The following is a 23,990-nucleotide window of genomic DNA, read 5'->3' as shown; positions in this document are numbered from 1 at the left end:
AAACTAGGGAACTAGGGAAACTAGGTGGATTATTGACTGAAGCGCACCAGCTAAACTGAGTTTTTATGGATATAAAGAAGGACATTATCAAACAAAGGGCCCATTTGTGATGTATCTGGGACCTTTTGGGGTGCCAACAGAAGAAGATCATCAAAGGTAAGGCATTTATAATATCGCTATTGTCACATCCTGACCAGCAGAGGGAGCAATTTGATTAGTTTTGGTCAGGATGTGGCAGGGTTTTTGTGTGTGTGAATGGTTGTGTTGGTGATTAGGACTCCCAATTGAAGGCAGGTGTGTTGAGTTGCCTTTGATTGGGAGTCCTATATAGGAGTGTGTGTTTTTCTTTGGGGTTGTGGGTAATTGTTTCTTGTTTAGTGTGGTTGCACCTGACAGGACTGTTGGCTATCAGTTTCCTTGTTTTTGTTCTTGTATAGTGTTCGTTCTAATTAAATTGAAGGGTGAATACTAACTCTGCTGCATTTTGGTACATTTCTGAAGACAGCTGAGACAGAATTACCCACCAAACCAGGACCAAGCAGCAGAGGAACAAGGAGGAAGGATGGACGTGGGCAGAGATAAGGAGGAGCGTTTCCAGGGCTATGGAAGAGTTTAGTAAACTCGAGAGGCAGCCCCAATAATTTTTTTTGGGGGTGCACAAGGGCAGTTTTGCGGGGCAAGAATGGAGCCCCAGGCCAGCTCCCCGCACTAGCATGGAGGTGCATGTCTCCAGGCTGGCACGTCCAGTACCAGCCCCACGCATCAGGCGTCTAGTGTGTCAGCCCAGCCTCGCCAGTCAGGAGTCACCAGAGCTGCCCGCCAGTCAAGAGTCCCCAGAGCTGCCCGCCAGTCAAGAGTCGCCAGAGCTGCCCGCCAGTCAAGAGTCGCCAGAGCTGCCCGCCAGTCAGGAGACGCCAGAGCAGCCTGCCAGTCAGGAGTCACCAGAGCCGCCTGCCAGTCAGGAGTCGCCAGAGCCGCCCGCCAGTCAGGAGTTGCCAGAGCCGCCCGCCAGTCAGGAGTCGCCAGAGCCGCCGGCCAGTCAGGAGTCGCCAGAGCCGCCCGCTAGTCAGGAGCTGCCAGAGTGGCCCGACTGCCCGGGTCTGCCAGAGTGGCCCGACTGCCCGGGTCTGCCAGAGTGGCCCGACTGTGTGAATGGTCTGCCAGAGTGGCCCGACTGCCCGGGTCTGCCGGAGTGGCCCGACTGCCCGGGTCTGCCGGAGTGGCCCGACTGCCCGGGTCTGCCGGAGTGGCTCGACTGCCCGGGTCGAGTGGCCCGCCTGCCCTCCGGCCCAGCCCGAGTGGCCCGCCTGCCCTCCGGCCCAGCCCGAGTGGCCCGCCTGCCCTCCGGCCCAGTCCGAGTGGCCCGCCTGCCCTCCGGCCCAGCCCGAGTGGCCCGCCTGTCCTCCGGCCCAGCCCGAGTGGTCTGTCTGCCAGGGTCAGCCCGAGTGGCCCGTCTGCTCGGCGCAGCTATCGGCACCACCGAAGTGGGCGACGCCGAAGGTGGAGAGAGGTCCACGTCCCGCACCTGAGCCACCTCCAAGATAGGTGGGTTGGGGAGGGAGGGTGTAGCACAGTGCCGTCGTTGATGGCAGCCACCCTCCCTTCCCTCCCTTATTGTTTAGGGGTTATTGTTTATTGGTTTTGTTGGGGTATTGGGGATTTTTTGTTGTGTTTTCTTTTTGTAAGGTGCATTACGGGGTCTGCACCTTGAGGGGGGGGTACTGTCACATCCTGACCAGCAGAGGGAGCAATTGGATTAGTTTTGGTCAGGATGTGGCAGGGTTTTTGTGTGTGTGTGAATGGTTGTGTTGGTGATTAGGACTCCCAATTGAAGGCAGGTGTGTTGAGTTGCCTTTGATTGGGAGTCCTATATAGGAGTGTGTGTTTTTCTTTGGGGTTTTGGGTAATTGTTTCTTGTTTAGTGTGGTTGCACCTGACAGGACTGTTGGCTGTCAGTTTCCTTGTTTTTGTTCTTGTATAGTGTTTGTTCTAATTAAATTGAAGGATGAATACTAACTCTGCTGCATTTTGGTCCATTTCTGAAGACAGCTGTGACAGCTATTTCTGACTTTCGTGGCGCACCTGCCTGGTTGAAATATGTTTTTCATGCTTTTGTATGCGGGGGTCGCTGTCCTCAGATAATTGTATGGTGTGCTTTCGCTGTAAAGCCTTTTTGAAATCTGACACAGCGGCTGGATTAACAAGAAGTTAATCTTTATTTTGATGTATTACACTTGTGATTTTATGAAAGTTAAATATTTATAATTCTGTAGTTTGAATTTGCGCGCTGCAATTACACCGGATGTTGGCCAGGTGGGACGCAACCGTCCCACCTGCCCATAAGAAGTTAACTCCCCTCTAACCAGGGGCAATGTCAGTGGGTCACAGGTCAGCAACTATGTAGAGCCGAGTTGCTCTTTTTAATGTTAAGTTGTTTGTTATTTCTAACGTAACTACTAAGTACAGAACATTCACAACTATTTATTGTGAAAATACTGGTATTTGAAATACTTCCAACAATATGTATTTGAACTCATTGTAAATACATGCCAGAAGTTTCCAAATAGTATTTTCAAATACATTCCAATATTCAATTACAGTGGTATTCACCCCCCTTGGATTTTTGTTGCATTACAAAGTGGGATTTAAATTAATTGAATGTGATTTTTTTTCTGTCATCTACACAAAATATTCTGTAATGTCAATGTGCAAGCAACATTCAAACATTTATTTTCATTAATGAAAAATACAGGACTAAAATACCTTGATTAGAGGTATATTACCCCAGGTCAATACAGGTTAGAAACACATTTGGCAGTGATTACAGCTGTGAGTCTGGATTGTACAATATTTGCCCATTATTATCTTCAAAATTCTTCAAGCTTCAACCTAAGCCTAGAAGACAAAGTATTCCCTCAGGCCTGGAGGGAGGAGCACCCTTTAATGGTTGAAACAGCAGACCAACCAGCCTGTTCCGTTGCTTAGCACACTTTCAGAAAAAATGATGTTCCACCAAATACAATGTCATTTTACAGAAACAAATTAACAACAGACTTTCAGCATGCTTATAGGGAAGGGCACTCAACACGCCCGGCACTGACACAAATGACTGATTATTGTCTGAAAGAAATTGATAATAAGAAGATTGTGGGAACCATTTTGTTAAACTTCAGTGCAGCTTTTGATATCAATGATCATAACATATTGCTGAAAAAATGTAGGTGTTGTGGATTAACATCCTCTGCCTTATCAAGAATAGACAGTTACATATCCAGTAGATCACAGAGGGTTTTCTTTAATGGAAGCCTCTCTAATGCAAATTTGGTTGAGTGTGGTGTACCACAGGGCAGCAGGCTTGGACCATTATTGTTTTCTGCATGTATTAATTACCTTCCACTGACCTTGAATAATACAATGCTTTTAGTTTTTTTATATTTAGGACTAATTTATTCCTTACCAGCCATTCTGAAACTAACTGCCGCTCTTTGTTAATAACCTCTCTTGGGTATGTGGGACGTGACCGAGCCCACCTGAGGGACACACTATTCAACAGCCAGTGAAATAGCAGATTTCTCAAACATACAACTATTATATCCCATTTTAAAGATACGATTCTTATTAATCCAACCACATTGTCCGATTTCAAAAAGGCTTTACGGTGAAAGCATAGCATTAGATTATGTTAGCACATCACCATGACAAGAAAAACCACACAGCCATTTTCCAAGCAAGGAGAGGCGTCACAAAAAAGAGCAATACAGCTAAAATGAATCACTAACCTTTGATGATCTTCATCAGATGGCACTCATAGGACTTCATGTTACACAATACATGTATGTTTTGCTCGATAAAGTTCATATTTATATCCAAAAACCTCATTTTACATTGGCGCGTGATGTTCAGAAAATGTATTGCCTCCAAAATTTCCGGTGAATGAGCACATCAATTTACAAAAATACTCATCATAAACGTTGATAAACTTTACAACAGTTATTGAAAGAATTATAGATAGATACACTTCTCCTTAATGCAACCGCTGTGTCAGATTTCAAAATAGCTTTACGGCGAAAGCACATTTTTCAGTATTCTGAGTACAGAGCTCAGCCATCAAAGCAAGCTATACAGTTACCCGCCAAGTTCTGGAGTCAAAAAAAGTCAGAAATAGTATTATAAATCACTTACTTTTGCTGATCTTCGTCGGAATGCACTCCCAGGACTGCCACTTCTACAAAGAAATGTTTGTTTTGTTTGCTAAACTCCATATTTATGTCCAAATACCTCCATTTTGTTCGCGCGTTCAGTCGAGTTATCCAAATGCGCCATGCTTGCGCATTTTGTTGAGACAAAAAGTCCAAAAAGTTATACTACAGTTTGTAGAAACATGTCAAACGATGTATAGCATCAATCTTTAGGATGTTTTTATCATACATCTTCGATAATATTCCAACCGGACAAATCCTTTGTCTTCAGAAAGGAAAAAGAAAGCACCTCGCGCCTACGGCCACGCGCATGAATGATCTAATGGCACTCAGCCAGACACCTGGTTGAAATGACTGTCATTCCCTTCCAGGTCACAGTAGAAGCCTGTAACAATGTTTTAAAGACTGTTGACATCTAGTGGATGCCTTAGGAACTGCAAAATGACCCCTAAGTCACTGTAGTTTGAATAGGGAATCAATTAAAAAAACTACAAGCCTCAGATTTTCAACTTCCTGGTTGGATTTTTCTCAGGGTTTTGCCTGCCATATGATTTCTGTTATACTCACAGACATCATTCAAACAGTTTTAGAAACTCCAGAGTGTTTTCTATCCAAATCTACTAATAATATGCATATCCTACCTTCTGAGTCTGAGTAGCAGGCAGTTTAATTTGGGCACGCCTTTCATCCGGACGTCAAAATACTGGCCCCTACCCTAGTGAAGTTTTAAGTGTTGCAGTAATTTCACTCACTAGATGACGTGTATAGTGTTGTAGACACACTGGCTTTACTCAACGCCTGTGGTAAGTCACTAGTAAAAACTGAAAAAAGTAAGGGGTCTAGACAGCTGTCCTGGCGAATTCTTGGATTATGTTGGAGAGGCTTCCATCAAAGAACACGCTCTGTGTTCTGTTAGACAGGTAACTCTTTATCCACAATATAGTAGGGGGTGTAAAGCCTCATACGTTTTTCCAGTAGCAGACTATGATTGATAATGTCAAAAGCCGCACTGAAATCTAACAAAACAGCCCCCACAATATTTTTATCATCAGTTACACAAATTACTGACGATTGGCTGAGAGTAAGTGTCGTGCTTGTTGAATGTCTTTCCCTACAAGCGTGCTGAAAGTCTGTTGTCAATTTGTTTACAGTACAATACCATTGTATCTGGTGAAAAAAATGTTTTCTCCCAAATGTTTACTAAGGGTTGGTAACAGGCTGATTAGTTGGTTATTTGAGCCAGTAAAGGGGGCTTTACTATTCTTGGGTAGCGAATTACTTTTGCTTCCCTCCAGGCCTGAGGGCACACACTTTATAGTAGGTTTAGATTGAAGATATGGGCAAATAGGAGTGACAATATCGTCCGCTATTATCCTCAGTAATTTCCCCTCCAGGTTGTCAGACCACGGTGGCTTGTCATTGTTGATAGACAACAATCATTGTTTCACCTCTTCCACACACACTTCACAGAATTCAAAATTACAATGCTTGTCTTTCATAATTCAAATCAGTTATACTTGGATGTGTAGTGTCAGCGTTTGTTGCTGGCATGTCATGCCAATGAAAAAATCATTAAAGTAATTGACAATATCAGTGGTTTTGTTATGAATGAGCCATCTGATTCAATGAATGATGGAACTGAATTTGCCTTTTTGTCCAAATTTTTATTTAAGGTGCTCCAAAGCTTTTTACTATCAATCTTCATAGAATTTATGTTTGTTTCAAATCAAATCAAATGTTATTTGTCACATGCGCCGAATACAACAGGTGTAGACCTTACAGTGAAATGCTTACTTACAAGCCCTTAACCAACAATGCAGTTTTAAGAAAAATACCTACAAAAATAAGAAATAAAGTAACAAATAATTAAAGAGCAGCAGTAAAATAACAATAGTGAGGCTATATACAAGGGTGTACCGGTACAGAGTCAATGTGCAGGGCACCGGTTAGTCGAGGTAATTTATGTAATATATACATGTGGGTAGAGTTATTAAAGTGATAATAGCAGAGAGTAGCAGCCGCGTAAAAGGGGGGGGCAATGCAAGTAGTCTGGGTAGCCATTTGATTAGTTGTTCATTAGTCTTATGGCTTGGGGGTAGAAGCTGTTTAGAAGCCTCTTGGACCTAGACTTGGTCGTCCGATACCGCTTACCGTGCGGTAGCAGAAAGAACAGTCTATGACTAGGGTGGCTGGAGTCTTGACAATTTCTAGGGCCTTCCTCTGACACCGCCTGGTATGGAAGTCCTGGATGGCAGGAAGCTTGGCCCCAGTGATGAACTGGCCATACGCACTACCCTCTGTAGTGCCTTGCGGTCAGAGGCTGAGCAGTAGCCATACCAGGCAGTGATGCAACCAGTCAGGATGCTCTCGATGGTACAGCTGTAGAACCTTTTGAGGATTTGAGGACCCAGGCCAAATCTTTTCAGTATCTTGAGGGGGAAAAGGTTTTGTTGTGCCCTCTTCACGACTGTCTTGGTGTGCTTGGACCATGTTAGTTTGTTGGTGATGTGGATACCAAGGAACTTGAAGCTCTCAACCTGCTCCATGCCCAGTCGATGAGAATGGGGGCGTGCTCGGTCCTCCTTTTCCTGTAGTCCACAATCATCTCCTTAGTCTTGATCACGTTGAGGGAGAGGTTGTTGTCCTGGCACCACACAGCCAGGTCTCTGGCCTCCTCCCTATATGCTGTCTCGTCGTTGTTGATAATCAGTTCTACCACTGTTGTGTCATCAGCAAACTTAATGATGGTGTTGGAGTCGTGCCTGGCCGTGCAGTCATGTGTGACCAGGGATTACAGGAGGGTTTCATAGTATAATTTCTTATTTTTATTGAGATAAACACATGATTTCTAAATTTGCAGTACGTTTACCAATCGGTTCTGCAGCCAGACTTACAGTATTTGCCATTCCTTTTGCCTCCTACCTCTCAACCATTACATTTTCCAATTCCTCATCAATCCACAGGGATTTAACCATTTTTGCTGTCATTTTCTTAATGGGTGCATGCTTAATAGTAACTGGAATAAGCAATTTCATAAATGTGTCAAGTGCAGCGTCTGGTTACTCCTCATTACACACCACAGACCAACAAATATTCTTTACATCAACAACGTAGGAATCACTACAAAACGTATTGTATGACCTCTTAGACACTATATTAGGCCCAGCCTTTGGAACTTTGGTTTTCCTAGATTTGACTAACATATTTTGATCACTACATCCGATGGATTTGGATACTACTTTAAAGCAAATTTCTGCATCAATAGTGAAGATGTGATCAATACATGATTATGATGTCATTCATGTCCTGTTTGTAACTACCCTGTTAGGTTGACTGATAACCTGAACGAGGTTGCAGGCACAAGTTACAGTTTGAAGCTTTTTCAATATTTAAATCACCCATAAAATGTATCTTGAATATTTTGGTACACCTACTGGAGAGCTCTTCTTTGTCAATACCTATTCAGCATTGTTCACACCCTCTTAGAGCCTTAGCCCCACCCATCTCTTTAAGGATTCACGTGAGGCCATGTGCTAAACAGAGTGAGTAGTTTAGTAAACAACCAACGATTTCAATACTAAAAGTAGTAAAAGTAGTAGCCAACAATAAGGAAAACTTCAGGTATAAATACACTATCTAGTCCTTGGCCTATGTCGTAATCTGACTTTGGTGCAGGTCATGTTGTTCTTCAAATTACCATCTCTGGTAAACAGACACTATATCAAATACAATCTAAGTTTATTTGTCACATGCACAGAATACAGAAGGTGAAAATAGTTCGGTGAAATGGTTACTGCATAGTAGCAATATCAAAAACAGAAAGTGTCCAGATAAATGTACTTTATAATTATTAGATGACGCTTACCCGACACACTAATCTAAATTGATGAGCCATGTGAAGGAAATGCTATAACCACCTCCCAGCCACATGTAGCTATGTGGAAGGGACACTATTGTCTACACATGTTCATGAAATACAATAGATGGCCATAATCACCCCCAGACACACCTGGCTAACTTGATGTGTCATGTAATCATCTGGCGAAGTGGAGTCTTTTGTTTAGACATGTAGCTAGCTAGCTAAACAATGAACCGGCATAATCCTAACTCATACTACTACCAATACAAACATTGTCATAGCTGTAGTATGAATCTGCAGGTAGCTAAAGCTAGCCAACTTGGTTCATTGTTAGCTAGATAACATTAGGCTATAACCAGCAATGCAAATGGATTTCTGATTCAATTAATATTACTACACAGATCATGTAAATAAGAATTTGTTCTTAACTGACTTGCCTTGTTAAATAAAGGAAACATAAAATAAAATTACCTGAAACATGATAGCTAGAGCACAATGAGCCAAGTGTAAAGCCTTGTGTTGTAGGTTATTGTCCTGCAGATAGGTGAATTCCTCTCCCAGTCTCTGGTATAAAGCAGACTGAAGCAGGTTTTCCTCTAAATAAGGAGGCAGTTACTCAGTGATGTGTTGTGTTGGATTTGCCCCAAACATAAGGCTTAGCATTTAAGGCCAAAAAGCTTATTCCTTTGCCGTGTTTTTATTTTTTTTAAGTTTTAATTTAGTGCCTTTTTGCATACATATGCATACATATGTTTTGGTTTTAAAAAATTCAGCATATTTTTATTATATTTTCACTCTGTCATTTAGGCCATTATTGTGGAGTAACTACAATGTTGTTGATCCATCCTCTGTTTTCTCCCTTCACAGCCCTTGAACTCTGTAGCTGTTTTAAAATCACCAATGGCCTCATTCTGCAGCTCAGTTCAGAGTGACGACTCTGTCTTTGTTGTGTCTGGGTGGTTTAACACATCATCCACAGCATAATTATTAACTTGACCATGTTTAAAGAGATATTCAATTTTATTGTATTTTATTCAACCTTTATTTAAGCAGGAAGGCATGCTGAGACCACAGTCTCTTTTGCAGATGAGCCCTCCATAAACACATCAATAACCAAGAATCATATGAAACAAACACTTGAATCATTGTCGAATTTGTTATTGTTATCCATTTACCAATCACTGCTCTTCTTTATGAAGCTTTATAAAAGCTCCCTGGTCTTTGTAGTTGACGAAAAAATCACAACTAAATCCATTTCAATCCCACTTTGTCACACAACAAAATGTGAAAAAATCCAAAGGGGTGAATACCCACTGTACTTGTTCAAATGTATTTTGTTTTGAAATGTATTGAAAAGTAATACCTGAAATAGTATTTCAACCCAGGTCTGATCCACAAGTGTTGTATCTAGTTGTATATTGCTCATGATTTACATTGTTTTATGCATTTATGTATAATTGCACTAAATGTGGTGATGCTGTGCTGTTGAGTATAAGATGCAAGACAAATTTCCAGGAAGGGACACAATAATGAATTACCTGAATTGTGACATGGGGTGATGTGAATAGTGTACTCTATCCACTAACATCTAACTTTGTCACTCACCCTGATGTCTTCGTAGGCTGTCTCCACACTGGTGACCTCATGATCCTGGTGTCCTCCAGACAGTCTGTCAGTCTCAGAGAGCAGACAACCACAGCCCAGACAGAAGCAATCCATCCCCTGTAGGGCAGCAGCTGCTCTGGCCTGGCTCTCCTCCTCCGCATCGAATATCTCATAGTCAGCCTCAATGGGCTCCTCGTAAGCGGGGAGATCCAGCCCTCTCTCTTCTCTTACCCTCTCCTCCATCTCTCGCTCCTTCTGCCTCTCCATATCCATCAACAGGTTTTCTCTCACCCTTTCCTTCTGCTTTTCTCCCTCCAATACCAACTCCATCTCACTCTTCCTCTCCTGTCGCTCCTTCTCCTTCAGCCTCTGATTGTCGCTTTCTCTCTCCCTCTCCTGTATTTCCTTCCCCTCTCTCTCCTGTCTCTCCTTCTGCTCCCTCTCCTGTCTCTCCTCCTCCCTCAACAACTCCATCTGTTTCTCCTTGTCCTCCCTCTCCTGTCTCTCCTTCTCCCCCCTCTCCTGTCTCTCCCTCTCCTGTGTCTTCTTCACTTCCTTAAGCCTCTGCCTCTCCCTTTCTCTCACTCTCTCCTCCCTCTCCTTCTCCTCCCTCTCCTTCTCCTCCTTCTCCTTCACTTCCTTCAGCCTCTTCCTTTCTATTTCCCTCTCCAACTCCATCTGTCTCTCCCTCTCATGCATCTCCTTCTCCTCCTTCTGCCTCTCCCTCCTCTCCTTCTGACTCTCCCTCTCATGCCTCTCCCTCTCATGCCTCTCTTTCTCCTCCTGCATTTCCCTCTCTCTCTCCTGTCTCTCCTTCTCCTCCTTCAGCCTCAGCCTCTCCCTTTCTCTCTCCCTCAACAACTCCACCTGTCTCTCCTTCTCCTGTCTCTCCTTCTCCTCCCACTCCTGTCTCTCATTCACCTCCTTCAGCCTCTGCCTCTCCCTCTCTCTCTCATGTCTCTCCTTCTCCCTCTCCTGTCTCTCCTTCTCCGTCCTCTCCTGTCTCTCCTTCTCCATCCTCTCCTGTCTTTCTTTCTCTTCCTTCAGCCTCTGCCTGTCTTTTTCTCTCTCCCTCTCCATCTGTCTCTCCGTCTCCTGTCTCTCCTTCTCCTCCCTCTCCTTCAGCCTCTGCCTCTCTTTTTCTCTCTCCCTCTCCAATTCTATCTGTCTCTCCCTCTCCTGTCTCTCATTCTCCCTCTCCCTTTCTATCTCCTTCTCCTCGCTCTCCTCCTTCAGCCTCTGCCTCTCCCTTTCCCTTTCGCTCTCCAACTCCATCTGTCTTTCCCTCTCCTTTGTCTCCTCCTCTCTCTCCTTCAGCCTCTGCCTCTCATTTTCCCTTTCCCGCTCCAACTCCATCTGTCTCTCCCTCTCATGTCTCTCCTTCTCCTGTCTCTCTTTCTCTTCCTTCAGCCTCTGCCTGTCCTTTTCTCTCTCCTTCTCCATCTGTCTCTCCCTCTCCTGTCTCTCCTTCTCCTCACTCTCCTCCTTCAGCCTCTGCCTTTCCCTTTCTCTCTCCCTTTCCTCTCTCTCCTTCTGCCTCTGCCTCTCATTTTCTCTTTCCCGCTCCAACTCCATCTGTCTCTCCCTCTCCTTCGTCTCCTTCTCCTCCCTCTCCTTCAGCCTCTGCCTCTCCTTTTCTCTTTCCCTCTCTAACTCCATCTGTCTCTCCCTCTCCTGTCTCTCCTTCTCTTGTCTCTCTTTCTCTTCCTTCAGCCTCTGCCTTTCCCTTTCTCTCTCCCTCTCTTGTTTCTCCTTCTCCTCGCTCTCCTCCTTCAGCCTACGCATCTCCCTTTCTCTCTCCCTCTCCAACTCCATCTGTCTTTCCCTCTCCTTCGTCTCCTTCTCCTCCCTCTCCTTCAGCCTCTGCCTTTCCTTTTCTCTTTCCCTCTCCAACTCCATCTGTTTCTCCCTCTCCTGTCTCTCCTTCTCTTGTCTCTCTTTCTCTTCCTTCAGCCTCTGCCTTTCCCTTTCTCTCTCCCTCTCTTGTCTCTCCTTCTCCTCGCTCTCCTCCTTCAGCCTCTGCCTTTCCTTTTCTCTCTCCCTCTCCACCTGTCTCTCTCTCTCCTCGCTCTCCTCCTTCAGCCTATGCATCTCCCTTTCTCTCTCCCTCTCCAACTCCATCTGTCTCTCCCTCTCCTGTCTCTCCTTCTCCTGTCTCTCTTTCTCTTCCTTCAGCCTCTGCCTGTCCTTTTCTCTCTCCTTCTCCATCTGTCTCTCCCTCTCCTGTCTCTCCTTCTCTTGTCTCTCTTTCTCTTCCTTCAGCCTCTGCCTTTCCCTTTCTCTCTCCCTCTCTTGTCTCTCCTTCTCCTCGCTCTCCTCCTTCAGCCTCTGCCTCTCCTTTTCTCTCTCCCTCTCCACCTGTCTCTCTCTCTCCTCGCTCTCCTCCTTCAGCCTATGCATCTCCCTTTCTCTCTCCCTCTCCAACTCCATCTGTCTCTCCCTCTCCTGTCTCTCCTTCTCCTGTCTCTCTTTCTCTTCCTTCAGCCTCTGCCTGTCCTTTTCTCTCTCCTTCTCCATCTGTCTCTCCCTCTCCTGTCTCTCCTTCTCTTGTCTCTCTTTCTCTTCCTTCAGCCTCTGCCTGTCCTTTTCTCTCTCCTTCTCCATCTGTCTCTCCCTCTCCTGTCTCTCCTTCTCCTGTCTCTCTTTCTCTTCCTTCAGCCTCTGCCTGTCCTTTTCTCTCTCCATCTGTCTCTCCCTCTCCTGTCTCTCCTTCTCCTCCTTCAGCCTCTGCCTCTCCCTTTCTCTCTCCCTCTCCAATTCTATCATTCTCTCCCTCGCCTGTCTCTCCTTCTCTTCTTTCAGCCTCTGCCTCTCCTTTTCTCTCTCCCTCTCCACCTGTCTCTCCCTCTCCTCGCTCTCTTCCTTCAGCCTGTGCATCTCCCTTTCTCTCTCCCTCTCCAACTCCATCTGTCTTTCCCTCTCCTTCGTCTCCTTCTCCTCCCTCTCCTTCAGCCTCTGCCTCTCCTTTTCTCTTTCCCTCTCCTTCAGCCTCTGCCTCTCCTTTTCTCTTTCCCTCTCCAACTCCATCTGTCTCTCCCTCTCCTGTCTCTCCTTCTCCTCTCTCTCCTTCAGCCTCTGCCTCTCATTTTCTCTCTCCCTCTCCAATTCTATCTGTCTCTCCCTCTCCTGTCTCTCCTTCTCCTGTCTCTCTTTCTCTTCCTTCAGCCTCTGCCTGTCCTTTTCTCTCTCCTTCTCCATCTGTCTCTCCCTCTCCTGTCTCTCTTTCTCTTCCTTCAGCCTCTGCCTGTCCTTTTCTCTCTCCTTTTCCATCTGTCTCTCCCTCTCCTGTCTCTCCTTCTCCTCCTTCAGCCTCTGCCTCTCCCTTTCTCTCTCCCTTTCCAATTCTATCGTTCTCTCCCTCGCCTGTCTCTCCTTCTCTTCTTTCAGCCACTGCCTCTCCTTTTCTCTCTCCCTCTCCATCTGTCTTTTCCTCTCATATCTCTCCTTCTCCTCCTTCTCTTCCTTCAGCCTCTGCTTCTCCTTTTCTCTTTCCTTTTCCACCTGTCTCTCCTTCTCCTGTTTCTCCCTCTCCTGTCTCTCCTTCTCCTCCTTCAGCCTCTGCCTCTCCCTATCTCTCTCCCTTTCCAATTGTATATGTCTCTCCCTCTCCTGTCTCTCCTTTTCCTTCTTCTCCTTGTCCTCCGTCTCCTGTCTCTCCGTTGCCTCCTTCAGCCTTAGCCTCTCCCTTTCTCTTTCTAACCCCATCTGTTTCTCCTTCTCCTGTCTCTCCTTCTCCTCCCTTTCCTGTCTCTCCCTCTCCTGTCTCTCCTCCTCCTTGAGCCTCTGCTTCTTTCTCTCCCTCTGCAACTCCATCTCTTTCTCCTTTTCTTTCTCCAGCTCCCTCTCTCTCTCTAGATTAGAGTTAGGGCCTGGGCACAGCTGTTTTCTCTCTGTCCCAGACACCATCATCTCTCTTGCCTCCTGCTGCGAGATTATCTCATACTCCAGCTCTTCTGCAGTCTCCCTGTGCAGCACTTTCTCCGTGACCCCAGCGTCAGTGTGCAGCTCTATCTCTGAAACCACAGTTTCTCTGTGCAGCTCAGAGAGGTCTTCCTGAGGAGCAAAGCTCCTGAGGGGAGTGAACACCCACTCGTCCTCACCTTCCAAGTCCTGCTTCTTCATTGGCTCTTCCTCCTGTCCCTTATCACCCTCAGCAGGGGCAAGAGGTGACGACCATCGCTCCGCAGCTTCTACAGGAGGGGCAGTTGGAACTACTTCGGGTTCAGGATTGTGTTTGAAGGACTCCTCCGCTACACTCACAGGCTCCTCAGATCTATTCTCTACTTTTTCAACTTTGTTTGCTTCAGCTAGCATTTCCATTCTATTGATTGCTTCAGCTGCAATTTCAGATGCCATTTTAGTATCATCTGATACTTTCACAATATCTACTGATAAATCAGTAACTGCCTTTTGAAACACCCTGTGTAGCTCCTGTGCTCCTGCTATGGCCTCAGTTGGATCTTTAATAGCATCCTCTGCTCTTACAGGTTCAGATGCTTTAACTACAGTCTCTGTTTTACTTTCAGTTGTCACCTGGTTCACCTGTACAACCACAGGCTCCTGAATTACAACTGGTTTTGCCACTCTAGACACTTCTACTTTGTCTAGTTTTTTCACCTCCTCTGCCTGAGCTAGTAGCTCTGTTTCATGGGATACTTTATCTGACACTACCTCCTCCTGGCTGTCAACCTCTGACTCATGTGCCTCAGGTGTTGTCTCACTTTTAGCTTCCTCTACCACATCAACCTTCTCAGGTTTCTTTCCTGTGACTAGATGGTCCTTCTCAACTTGAGACACTTTGCGGTCTGTATTTACAGACTCAGAGTCTTTATCAGGACTAGTTTCCTTGATGTGCAGCAAAGATTTCTCTGTTGATTCTTCCATCTCTGTTGATTCCTCCATCTCTTTATATCTTGCTGGTTGCAGGTACCCATTCATCTCTGCAGCTTTGATCTCCTCCTTACACTCCTCCTTCTCCTCTTCTTCTTCTTCTTCTTCCACCACTCTCGTTAGGAATCCGGTCAGCTCAAACTTACTCTGCGACCACATCATTAGCCCCTCCCCTTTACCATCCACTTCTTCTGATTGGTCCTCCACATTGGGAGTCTCGTCTTTCAGGATAAACTTCTCCAGGTATCCGTCTGTTTCCTCTGAATCAGACAGTCGCCTCAGGAACGATCTGTCCGACCCCACGCTCTCTGCCTCTGAGCCTTCCTCGTCGCTCCTCCTCCTCTCCCCCATGGCGTCCTCGTATAGGTCGGAGTAGAGGAAGGACATGGCTGTGGGTTCCTCTAGCAGGATGGGATCAATGATCTTAGGGGGTCCCGGGGAGAGGAAGATGGGGGTGAGGATGCTCTCCTCTCTGCCGAACAGCGCTGATCCACTCCCCTTCAGAGACCTCAGACTCTCCCTTCTTCCTTCCTTCCCTCCCTCCTCTTCATCCTGTTCTCCCCTTTTCATCAGGTCCTCTGGGGGTGCGTGGTGTTTGTTCCCGTAGAACACCTCATCCAAACGCTCGCTGGCAATCTCCATGTCTGTGACAAACACAAAGTCATCGTCCGGAGCTGCAGAGAGGCTGTCTGTGGCTGTCATCTGCCCCAGATTAGGCTCCTCTCGTTGGGGCTTCGCGGGTGCCTCGTCTCCCACTGGCTCTGGAACCTGCTGCCCAGGAACCACCTCATCCAGCAGGGTAAACGCCTCAAAGTAGTCCATGTTGCTGGTGCCGTCCTTGTGGCTGTGAGGCCCCTGTTGCTCTGTGGGTTCTGAGGGCTTAGACTCTCCTACTCCTTCTGTGCCCTCATGTACCTCCTTCATTTCTGGGTAGTCCTGGGCAGGTAAGGCCTCAGAGCCCCGCCTGGATTTGGACCTGATCCTGGGTGTCTCCTCCAAGTAGGACAGGTTATCCTGCAGCTCAGTGCTCTCCTCCTCGTCCACTGTGGGCAGTTTGGACGGGACTTTGATGTTGAGGATCTCATAACCCTCTGAGATCAGACTAAACAGCTCCTGCTCTTTGTCTTTCACTTCCCCTAACTCCGTGTCTGACTCTACACTCTCCACTCGCATGTTTGGCACAGACACCTCAGCCATCTCAGGCCTCTCCACCCCCAGTGCCGAGCCAGACCTGGAGCTCCCGGGTCTCCTTAGCCTCTCCCCCAGCCTGGCCTTTCCTCTCGTCCTCTTCCTCCTCCGAACTATCTTGTCCTCATCGAAGACAATGGTGATTTTGCCCTGTGCACCTCCACCACCGGTAGCAGAGCCGTCCAAACTGTAGGTGTCAGAGCTGTAGCTGGCCTCCGACGCCCAGGGGGTGGAGCATCGGCTGGAGGCCGTTTCCCAGACTATGCCGCTGTCCTCACTCTGAACTGTCACCATGGAGAAGGACGGGTCTACCATCAGACACTGCAGCTTGGGCTTCACAGACTGGTCCTGGACCACCTCCCGCAGACTGAAGAAAGGAACAGGGAGTTAGATGAGTTACTTTGGAACACATAAGAACATAGGCCTACAAGAGAAATGCACATCTGGGTTAGGGTTAGGGTTATCGCTTAACCGTAGCTCTGGGAATCTTAATTGTACAAATCCTATTATTTGGCAGGCAGGGAATACTATTTCTAGATCAATTCTAGAGCAAAGATTCTACACCCCACTTTGTTCAAGCTGATCCTCTCCAATGGACTCAGAAGTTGAAGCTAAAATTGGGTCAATTTGGGGCATTCAAAGGGGAGAGTCAATAGGCAGGTTTCCATTGCCCCAGGTTTATTCAACAAAATCAACATCCCATTGGGCACACACTGGTTGAATCAACGTTGTTTCCACGTCATTGAACCAATGTAGAATATACATTGAATTGATGTCTGTGCCCAGTTGGATGTGTAATGGAAATGGCAGCTATAGGATAAATGTTCTAAAGATCAACAACATTTTTATCTGTTCAACAGAGTTAATTTTTCTTTTGTTGGACTTTCTTAATTTGGATAGTAGATGCTGCGGTACACCTTTTGTAATATCCAGGAAAGTAGACTCCGGACACCATCACAAATCACGCATTGTGTCCTGTCACAGATAATTCTCTAACCACTTGCAAGAAGCCTGATCCAGGCCTATTTCAGTCAAGTCAGTCTTTGAATGAGAATGTAATGGTCAACAGTGTCGAAGTCCGTGGAAAGGTTTATAAATAAGGCAGCACAATGTTTTTTATGATCTAAGCAATTTAACACATCATCTATAACAAGCGTAGCAGCTGAAACTGTGCTATGTCTGGGTCTAAAACCAGACAGGTGCACATTTAGAATAGAATGAGAAGTTTAAAAAGTTCTTAGCTGAGAGTTGGCCAGGGATTCTAAAACTTTCGAAAGGCAAGATAATTTATCTAAGTCAAAATGATCTACTCCGTTGTGTAGGGGGAGGACATGTGTCACTTTCCAGATCTTAGGGATAATACCAGAAACAATTGTCAAGTAAAAAATATAGGCTAATGATTCTGCAATAAGTGGGGCAGAGAGCTGCAGTAAGAAGGGATCAAGAGAATCAGCCCCTGTGGATTTGTTAGCAAGGCACTTACTAAATCACAGATATAAAATGGTTGAAATGAAAATAGAGAATGTGTATCTGGCAGTGCGTCATTTTCAAAAGTCTGTTTCGAGGGGAATAAATGACTCCTTGTACTGGAATTAGAGGAATTTCTCGAAACTATTCTTTAACCTCTCTAGGGTCGGCGGGACGAAATCGTCCCACCTACGTAACAGCCAGTGGAATCCTGTGGCGCGTTATTCAAATACCTTAGAAATGCTATTACTTAAATTTCTCAAACATATGACTATTTTACACCATTTTAAAATAGATGGCCAGCTGAGGCAAAATGGTGTTTCCATCAGACGCTACGTTCTCTGTGTGAGCTGAAGTCAGTCCAGTTTTCAACTTAGTCTTGAAAGTTGTAATAGTAGAATGCACAAGGTGAAATTTCGAAATTGGTCATCAGTTTTCCTCTTGTCATGTCAGTCATTGAATACCTTAGAGCTATTTATAACTTGGCAGAAACGTCCAGATCAACTAGCCCATGTCAGCTAACGTTTTTAGCTAGTCTTTCAGAGATTTAAGTACTTTCCAGAAGTTTGCTGGATTCCTACTATTCTCAGATACACAGTTCAAGAAGTACAGTATGTTGACTTTGCTTTCCAAACCAACGATAGACATCTAAAGTGCCTTCAGAAGTATTCACACCACTTGACTTTTTCGACATTTTGTTGTGTTACAGCTTGAATTTAAAATTGATTACATAGACATGTTTTGTTACTGGCCTACACACAATACGCCATAATGTCAAAGTGGAATTATGTTTTTCAAAAGTTTTACAAATTAATAAAAAATTAAAAGCTGAAATGTCTTGAGTCAATAAGTATTCAACCACTTTGTTAAGGCAAGTCTAAATAAGTTCAGGAGTAAAACTGTGCTTAACAAGTCACATAAGTTGCATAGTTGCATAATGACTACCTCATATTTCTACCCCACACGTACAATTATCTGTAAAGTCCCTCAATCGAGCAGTGAATTTCAAATGCAGATTCAACCACAAAGATCAGGGAGGTTTTTCAATGCCTCACAAATAAGAACACCTATTGGTAGATGGGTAAAAATAAAAAAAGCAGACATTGAATATACCTTTGAGTATGGTGACGTCATTAATTACACTTTGGATGGCGTATCAATACACCCAGTCACTACAAAGATACAGGCATCCTTCCTAGCTCAGTTGCCGGAGAGGAAGGAAACCGCACAGGGATTTTACCATGAGACCAATGGTGACTTTAAACAGTTACAGAGTTTAATGGCTGTGTTGGAGAAAACTGAGAATGGATCAACAACATTGTAGTTACTCCACAATACTAACCTAATTTACAGAGTGAAAAGAAGGAAGCTTGTACAGAATAAAACATATTCCAAAGCATGCATCCTGTTTGCAACAAGGCACTAAAGTAATACTGCAAAAAATGTGGCAAAGCAATTAACTTTTTGTCCTGAAAACAAAGTGTTATATTTGGGGCAAATCCAATACAACACATCAATGAGTACCACTCTCCGTATTTTCAATCATAGTGGTGGCTGCGCCATGTTATGGGTATGCTTGTAATCGTTAAGGACTGGGGAGTTCTTTAGAATAAAAAAGAAAAGGAATGGGCCTGAGTAAAGGCAAAATCCTATAGGAAAACCTTGTTCAGTCTGCTTTCCACCAGACAATGAGAGATGAATTCACCTTTCAGCAGGACAATAACCTACAACCTACAAGGCCAAATCTACACTGGAGTTGCTTACCAAGAACACAGTGAATGTTCCTGAGTGGCCGAGTTACAGTTTTGACTTAAATCTACTTGAAAATATATGGTAATACCTGAAAATGGTTGTCTTGCAATGATCAACAATCAATTTGACATAGTTTGAAGAATTTTTAAACAAATAAATGGGCAAATGTTGCACAATCAGGGTGTGGAAAACTCTTAGAGACTTAGCCAGAAAGACTCATCGCTGCCAAAGGTGCTTCTACAAAGTATTGACTCTGGGGTTAGAATACTTGTGTAAATTACATATTTTTGTATTTCATTTTCAATAAATGTGCAAAAATTCATGAAAACATGCTTTAATTTGTCATTATGGGGTATTGTGTGTAGATGGGTGAAAAATATTTAATCCATTTTTGAATTCAGGAACAAGTCAAGCAGTTTGAATACTTTCTGAAGGCAATGTATTTCTCAAAATGTCTATAGGACTGCCAGTCATACATGGTATCAGTCAATTTAGCCTTAGCCCAAGCAAAATGTATTTTCTGTAATTTTTCGTTAAATGTTTGCATGCTTATCTACAATTGTTGAACAGAGAAGCAAAACAATTTAGGGCCTGATCCGAGTCAGATGACACAATCCCCGAGTCACACAACCCCAGATCAGACATGAAATGTTGCTAATTCAAATGCCCAAAATGTCTCAGTAATTGGTATTCAGACTTACCTTATGCAGGTGCGTATCAGGCTTAGCAGGTGTGGTTCCCCTGCACGCACTGAATAAATGTAATTCAACCCCTGAAAACCCTCCCACTTGCTGTCCAACAGATTGTCTTGTAGAGTTGTGTTCAATATGGTTTTCAGTACATGTATCTAAAGCCATCCCTTTAAATTTGGTGTACCTTTAATTTGAATCCAGTCTTCGTGAACAGTGCCAGGGTCCAGGTTTAAGCTGCTACGGTATGGTATGCATTCCATTATGATTCAAATAGGCTACATGTCCTAAACTAATTTGTTTGCCTAATATGATCCACTAATGCTAGTAATCCTTAGGAACAAAGGTTACTGATAGTGGCTAATATTTAACACGGTACAAATTGTAAAAAATACATCGAAAAGTCTGCCCGTACACTGTAATTAAACATTATAGAAATTATAAATCAACTCGGTATGTTTGGTGCTATACTTTAATTTCCGCATGGCTACAGAAGCTATGGCTCTCCAAATTTCATCCCTGCAAGATTATAAGGCCAGCATTTCATAAACGTCACTGTGGAAAAGGTGAAATATTGATATGCTTCAGTTTGCTGCCATATGACTAGTTACAGATTTGTCTCCTGCAATCATTAGGTAAAATAAATCTAAACAATTGTCATTTATATTTACAATCCCCTTATCCAAACGGCTTACTTATTTACCTACAGTAGCTCTTATCATTAGCTCTTATCAATTTGTAAATTACAGTGCATGAAGAATGTTGCTATTTATATCAGGAAAAATAAAGTAGATGACGACCTTATTCATCCTTTCATCGCGTGTGAAATTGTTGGAATTATGAGGGAATTAAGTTAAGGTCAGAATACGGCCTATCTGTAGACACACCGCCGCCATACTTCATTTCTTTGATCTCCACCCCAAAAGAATAGCATGCTATTCTCATGCCTAAGTTCAAGATCAGAATACACGTAGAGAGAAAAGTGCATAAAAAGGGAATGCCATTCCATTTATGCGTGCTTAAATGGTAATTCCCCCCTTAGTGCACAAGGCAGAGCCGAGGGAGGGAGATAAATTCCCACTAGTGTTAGCTGGGCTTTATTACCAAGGTCTTCAGTCAAGATTAGACATTCAAATTGCTTAGGGAAACATTTAAGCTGCACATAACGAATATGACGACACCCCCACCTTTGCCAAATCTGTATACATTATAACCAGTCAGAGACACATCAGTATTCGACATAGACTTTATTAACCAAGCTTCAGTAATAATAAGAATGTCAGTGTTGGTTTGAGAAACCAGAGTTACAATAAAATCTATTTTCAAAATCAAACTTCTGGCATTTACGTCAATCAAATCAGCAAGAGTAGAGCAGGCCGGTGCTCAGGGTTGGAATATCCATTGCAGTGTGGAATGCAGCCTAGTTGTATTTACACCATCCCAGCAGATATCTTAAAAAAAATAACTTCCGCTCTGTGCTTTTCCGAGCATGCACTTCATTTGATTGAGACCGGTAATGAATTGGCCTTGTCAAGCATCATTCTAATGTTCTTCAGTAGAGGGCGCTAGTGGTCTTAAATTGTGAAAGTCCCAAACACACACTGTATAGTCTTTTGCAATTGTTAATGGTATTGAGTTGGGTTGGGTTTAATGGTAAATGTCACTAATCACACTGCATATAGAGCTGTTTTCTAATAATGTTGTTGGAAATATAAAACTGCCATGCAATGGTTTACAATTTTAATATTTTATTAGGGTTGTTAGAACCTTTAGTCGCTAGCCCATTTCTCCAACAAAGTTTTAGTCTTGTAGAAAAAGTTCATTGCACCATAGGGATAGCCCTCTCAGAAGGCTGCCTTGTTGGACTATTCAAGAAAAATTGGGTTGAAGCATTAGGTTGCTAAGAGAAAGACAACATGAATTGCTTTCATGAAGGAATGACTTGAATTGTGAGGATGACCACACAATTTATTTACCATGAACAAAATGTATTGGTTTTCTACCCGAAGTTGCAAAGGAAATGAGATCTATTTAATAAAAACAAGGGACCAACAAAATGTCTGGCAGCATAGCAGGAACAGTAGCATCTAGTGGTCAAAACCTGGTATTTTCACACTAATTTATGGTAAAAATTGTAAGAGACTTCAATTACAAATTTCTCAGAACAGAGGAAAATAACCATCACCAAATTCACAAGGAATACATTACATAGTATGAAGAAACAATACTCCAAACTGCATATTCATACTACTTGTCAGACATGTATCACATGTCACATCACATGTATCACATTACATACCCTACATTACTCATCTCATATGTATATACTGTACTCTATACCATCTACTGCATCTTGCCTATGTTGTTTGGCCATCAGTCATTCATATATATTTGTATGTACAGTGAGGGAAAAAAGTATTTGATCCCCTGCTGATTTTGTATGTTTGCCCACTGACAAAGAAATGATCAGTCTATAATTTTAATGATAGGTTTATTTGAACAGTGAGAGACAGAATAACAACAAAAAATCCAGAAAAGAACATGTCAAAAATGTTAGAAAATGATTTCCATTTTAATGAGGGAAATAAGTATTTGACCCCTCTACAAAACATGACTTAGTACTTGGTGGCAAAACCCTTGTTGGCAATCACAGAGGTCAGACGTTTCTTGTAGTTGGCCACCAGGTTTGCACACATCTCAGGAGGGATTTTGTCCCACTCCTCTTTGCAGATCTTCTCCAAGTCATTAAGGTTGAGGCTGACGTTTGGCAACTCGAACCTTCAGCTCCCTCCACAGATTTTCTATGGGATTAAGGTCTGGAGACTGGCTAGGCCACTCCAGGACTTTAATGTGCTTCTTCTTGAGCCACTCCCTTGTTGCCTTGGCCGTGTGTTTTGGGTCATTGTCATGCTGGAATACCCATCCACGACCCATTTTCAATGCCCTGGCTGAGGGAAGGAGGTTCTCACCCAAGATTTGATGGTACATGGCCCTGCCCATCGTCCCTTTGATGCGGTGAAGTTGTCCTGTCCCCTTAGCAGAAAAACACCCCCAAAGCATAATGTTTCCACCTCCATGTTTGACGGTGGGGATGCTGTTCTTGGGGTCATAGGCAGCATTCCTCCTCCTCCAAACAAGGTGAGTTGACTTGATGCCAAAGAGCTCCATTTTGTTCTCATCTGACCACAACACTTTCACCCAGTTGTCCTCTGAATCATTCAGATGTTCATTGGCAAACTTCAGACGGGCATGTATATGTGTATATGTGCTTTCTTGAGCAGGGGGACCTTGCGGGCGCTGCAGGATTTCAGTCCTTCACGGCGTAGTGTGTTACCAATTGTTTTCTTGGTGACTATGGTCCCAGCTGCCTTGAGATCATTGAGAAGATCCTCCCGTGTAGTTCTGGCCTGATTCCTCACCATTCTCATGATCATTGCAACTCCACGAGGTGAGATCTTGCATGGAGCCCCAGGCCGAGGGAGATTGACAGTTATTTTGTGTTTCTTCCATTTGCGAATAATCGCACCAACTGTTGTCACCTTCTCACCAAGCTGCTTGGCGATGGTCTTGTAGCCCATTCCAGCCTTGTGTAGGTCTACAATCTTGTCCCTGACATCCTTGGAGAGCTCTTTGGTCTTGGCCATGGTGGAGAGTTTGGAATCTGATTGATTGATTCCTTCTGGGGACAGGTGTCTTTTATACAGGTAACAAACTGAGATTAGGAGCACTCCCTTTAAGAGTGTGCTCCTAATCTCAGCTCGTTACCTGTATAAAAGACACCTGGGAGCCAGAAATCTTTCTGATTGAGAGGGGGTCAAATACTTATTTCCCTCATTAAAATGCAAATCAATTTATAACATTTTTGACCTGTTTTTCTGGATTTTTTTGTTGTTATTCTGTCTCTCACTGTTCAAATAAACCTACCGTTAAAATTAGAGACTGATCATTTCTTTGTCAGTGGGCAAACATACAAAATCAGCAGGGGACCAAATACTTTTCCCCCTCACTGTACATAAAAATATATATGAATGAGTGATGGCCGAACGGCATAGGCAAGATGCAGTAGATGGTATAGAGTACAGTATTTGTATTTCATGTTTTGCAAAATGTGGTCTAAAATATGTATTTGATCATTGCTGTTATGCTATAGATACGTTTCAACACAGAACGAAAAATTGCTTGTACGCGATTGACAAAAACTGTATAACAAATGATCCTATATGCACTGAGCACTCGCTTTGTCCAATGGTAGATAAAAACTAGGAAGGCTAGTGTCCCCGAACGTCATCGTGACTGGGGCTGAGGGACAACTATCTATGTAGCTACAGTAGCAATATTCAG

The 23,990-nt window shown here is 44.0% G+C and overlaps 1 protein-coding gene across 1 annotated transcript in view; it reads right to left on the bottom strand.

Annotated features, from left to right (window-relative positions):
* Positions 1-23,990, bottom strand: part of cmya5 (cardiomyopathy associated 5) — an 86,771-nt gene that overhangs the window by 61,602 nt on the left and 1,179 nt on the right. The window contains exons 2-3 of the mRNA XM_029722365.1: positions 13,267-16,108; positions 9,664-10,380 (exon numbers count right to left, since the gene is read on the bottom strand). Of these exons, the coding sequence (XP_029578225.1) occupies positions 9,664-10,380; positions 13,267-16,108 (3,559 nt within the window). The remainder of the gene's footprint in view (positions 1-9,663; positions 10,381-13,266; positions 16,109-23,990) is intronic.

The sequence above is a fragment of the Salmo trutta genome, chromosome 29, assembly GCF_901001165.1.
Source record: "Salmo trutta chromosome 29, fSalTru1.1, whole genome shotgun sequence".
Taxonomy (NCBI): Eukaryota; Metazoa; Chordata; class Actinopteri; order Salmoniformes; family Salmonidae; genus Salmo; species Salmo trutta.
Note: the sequence above shows the minus strand (reverse complement) of the source record. Positions and strands in the feature narration are given on the sequence as shown.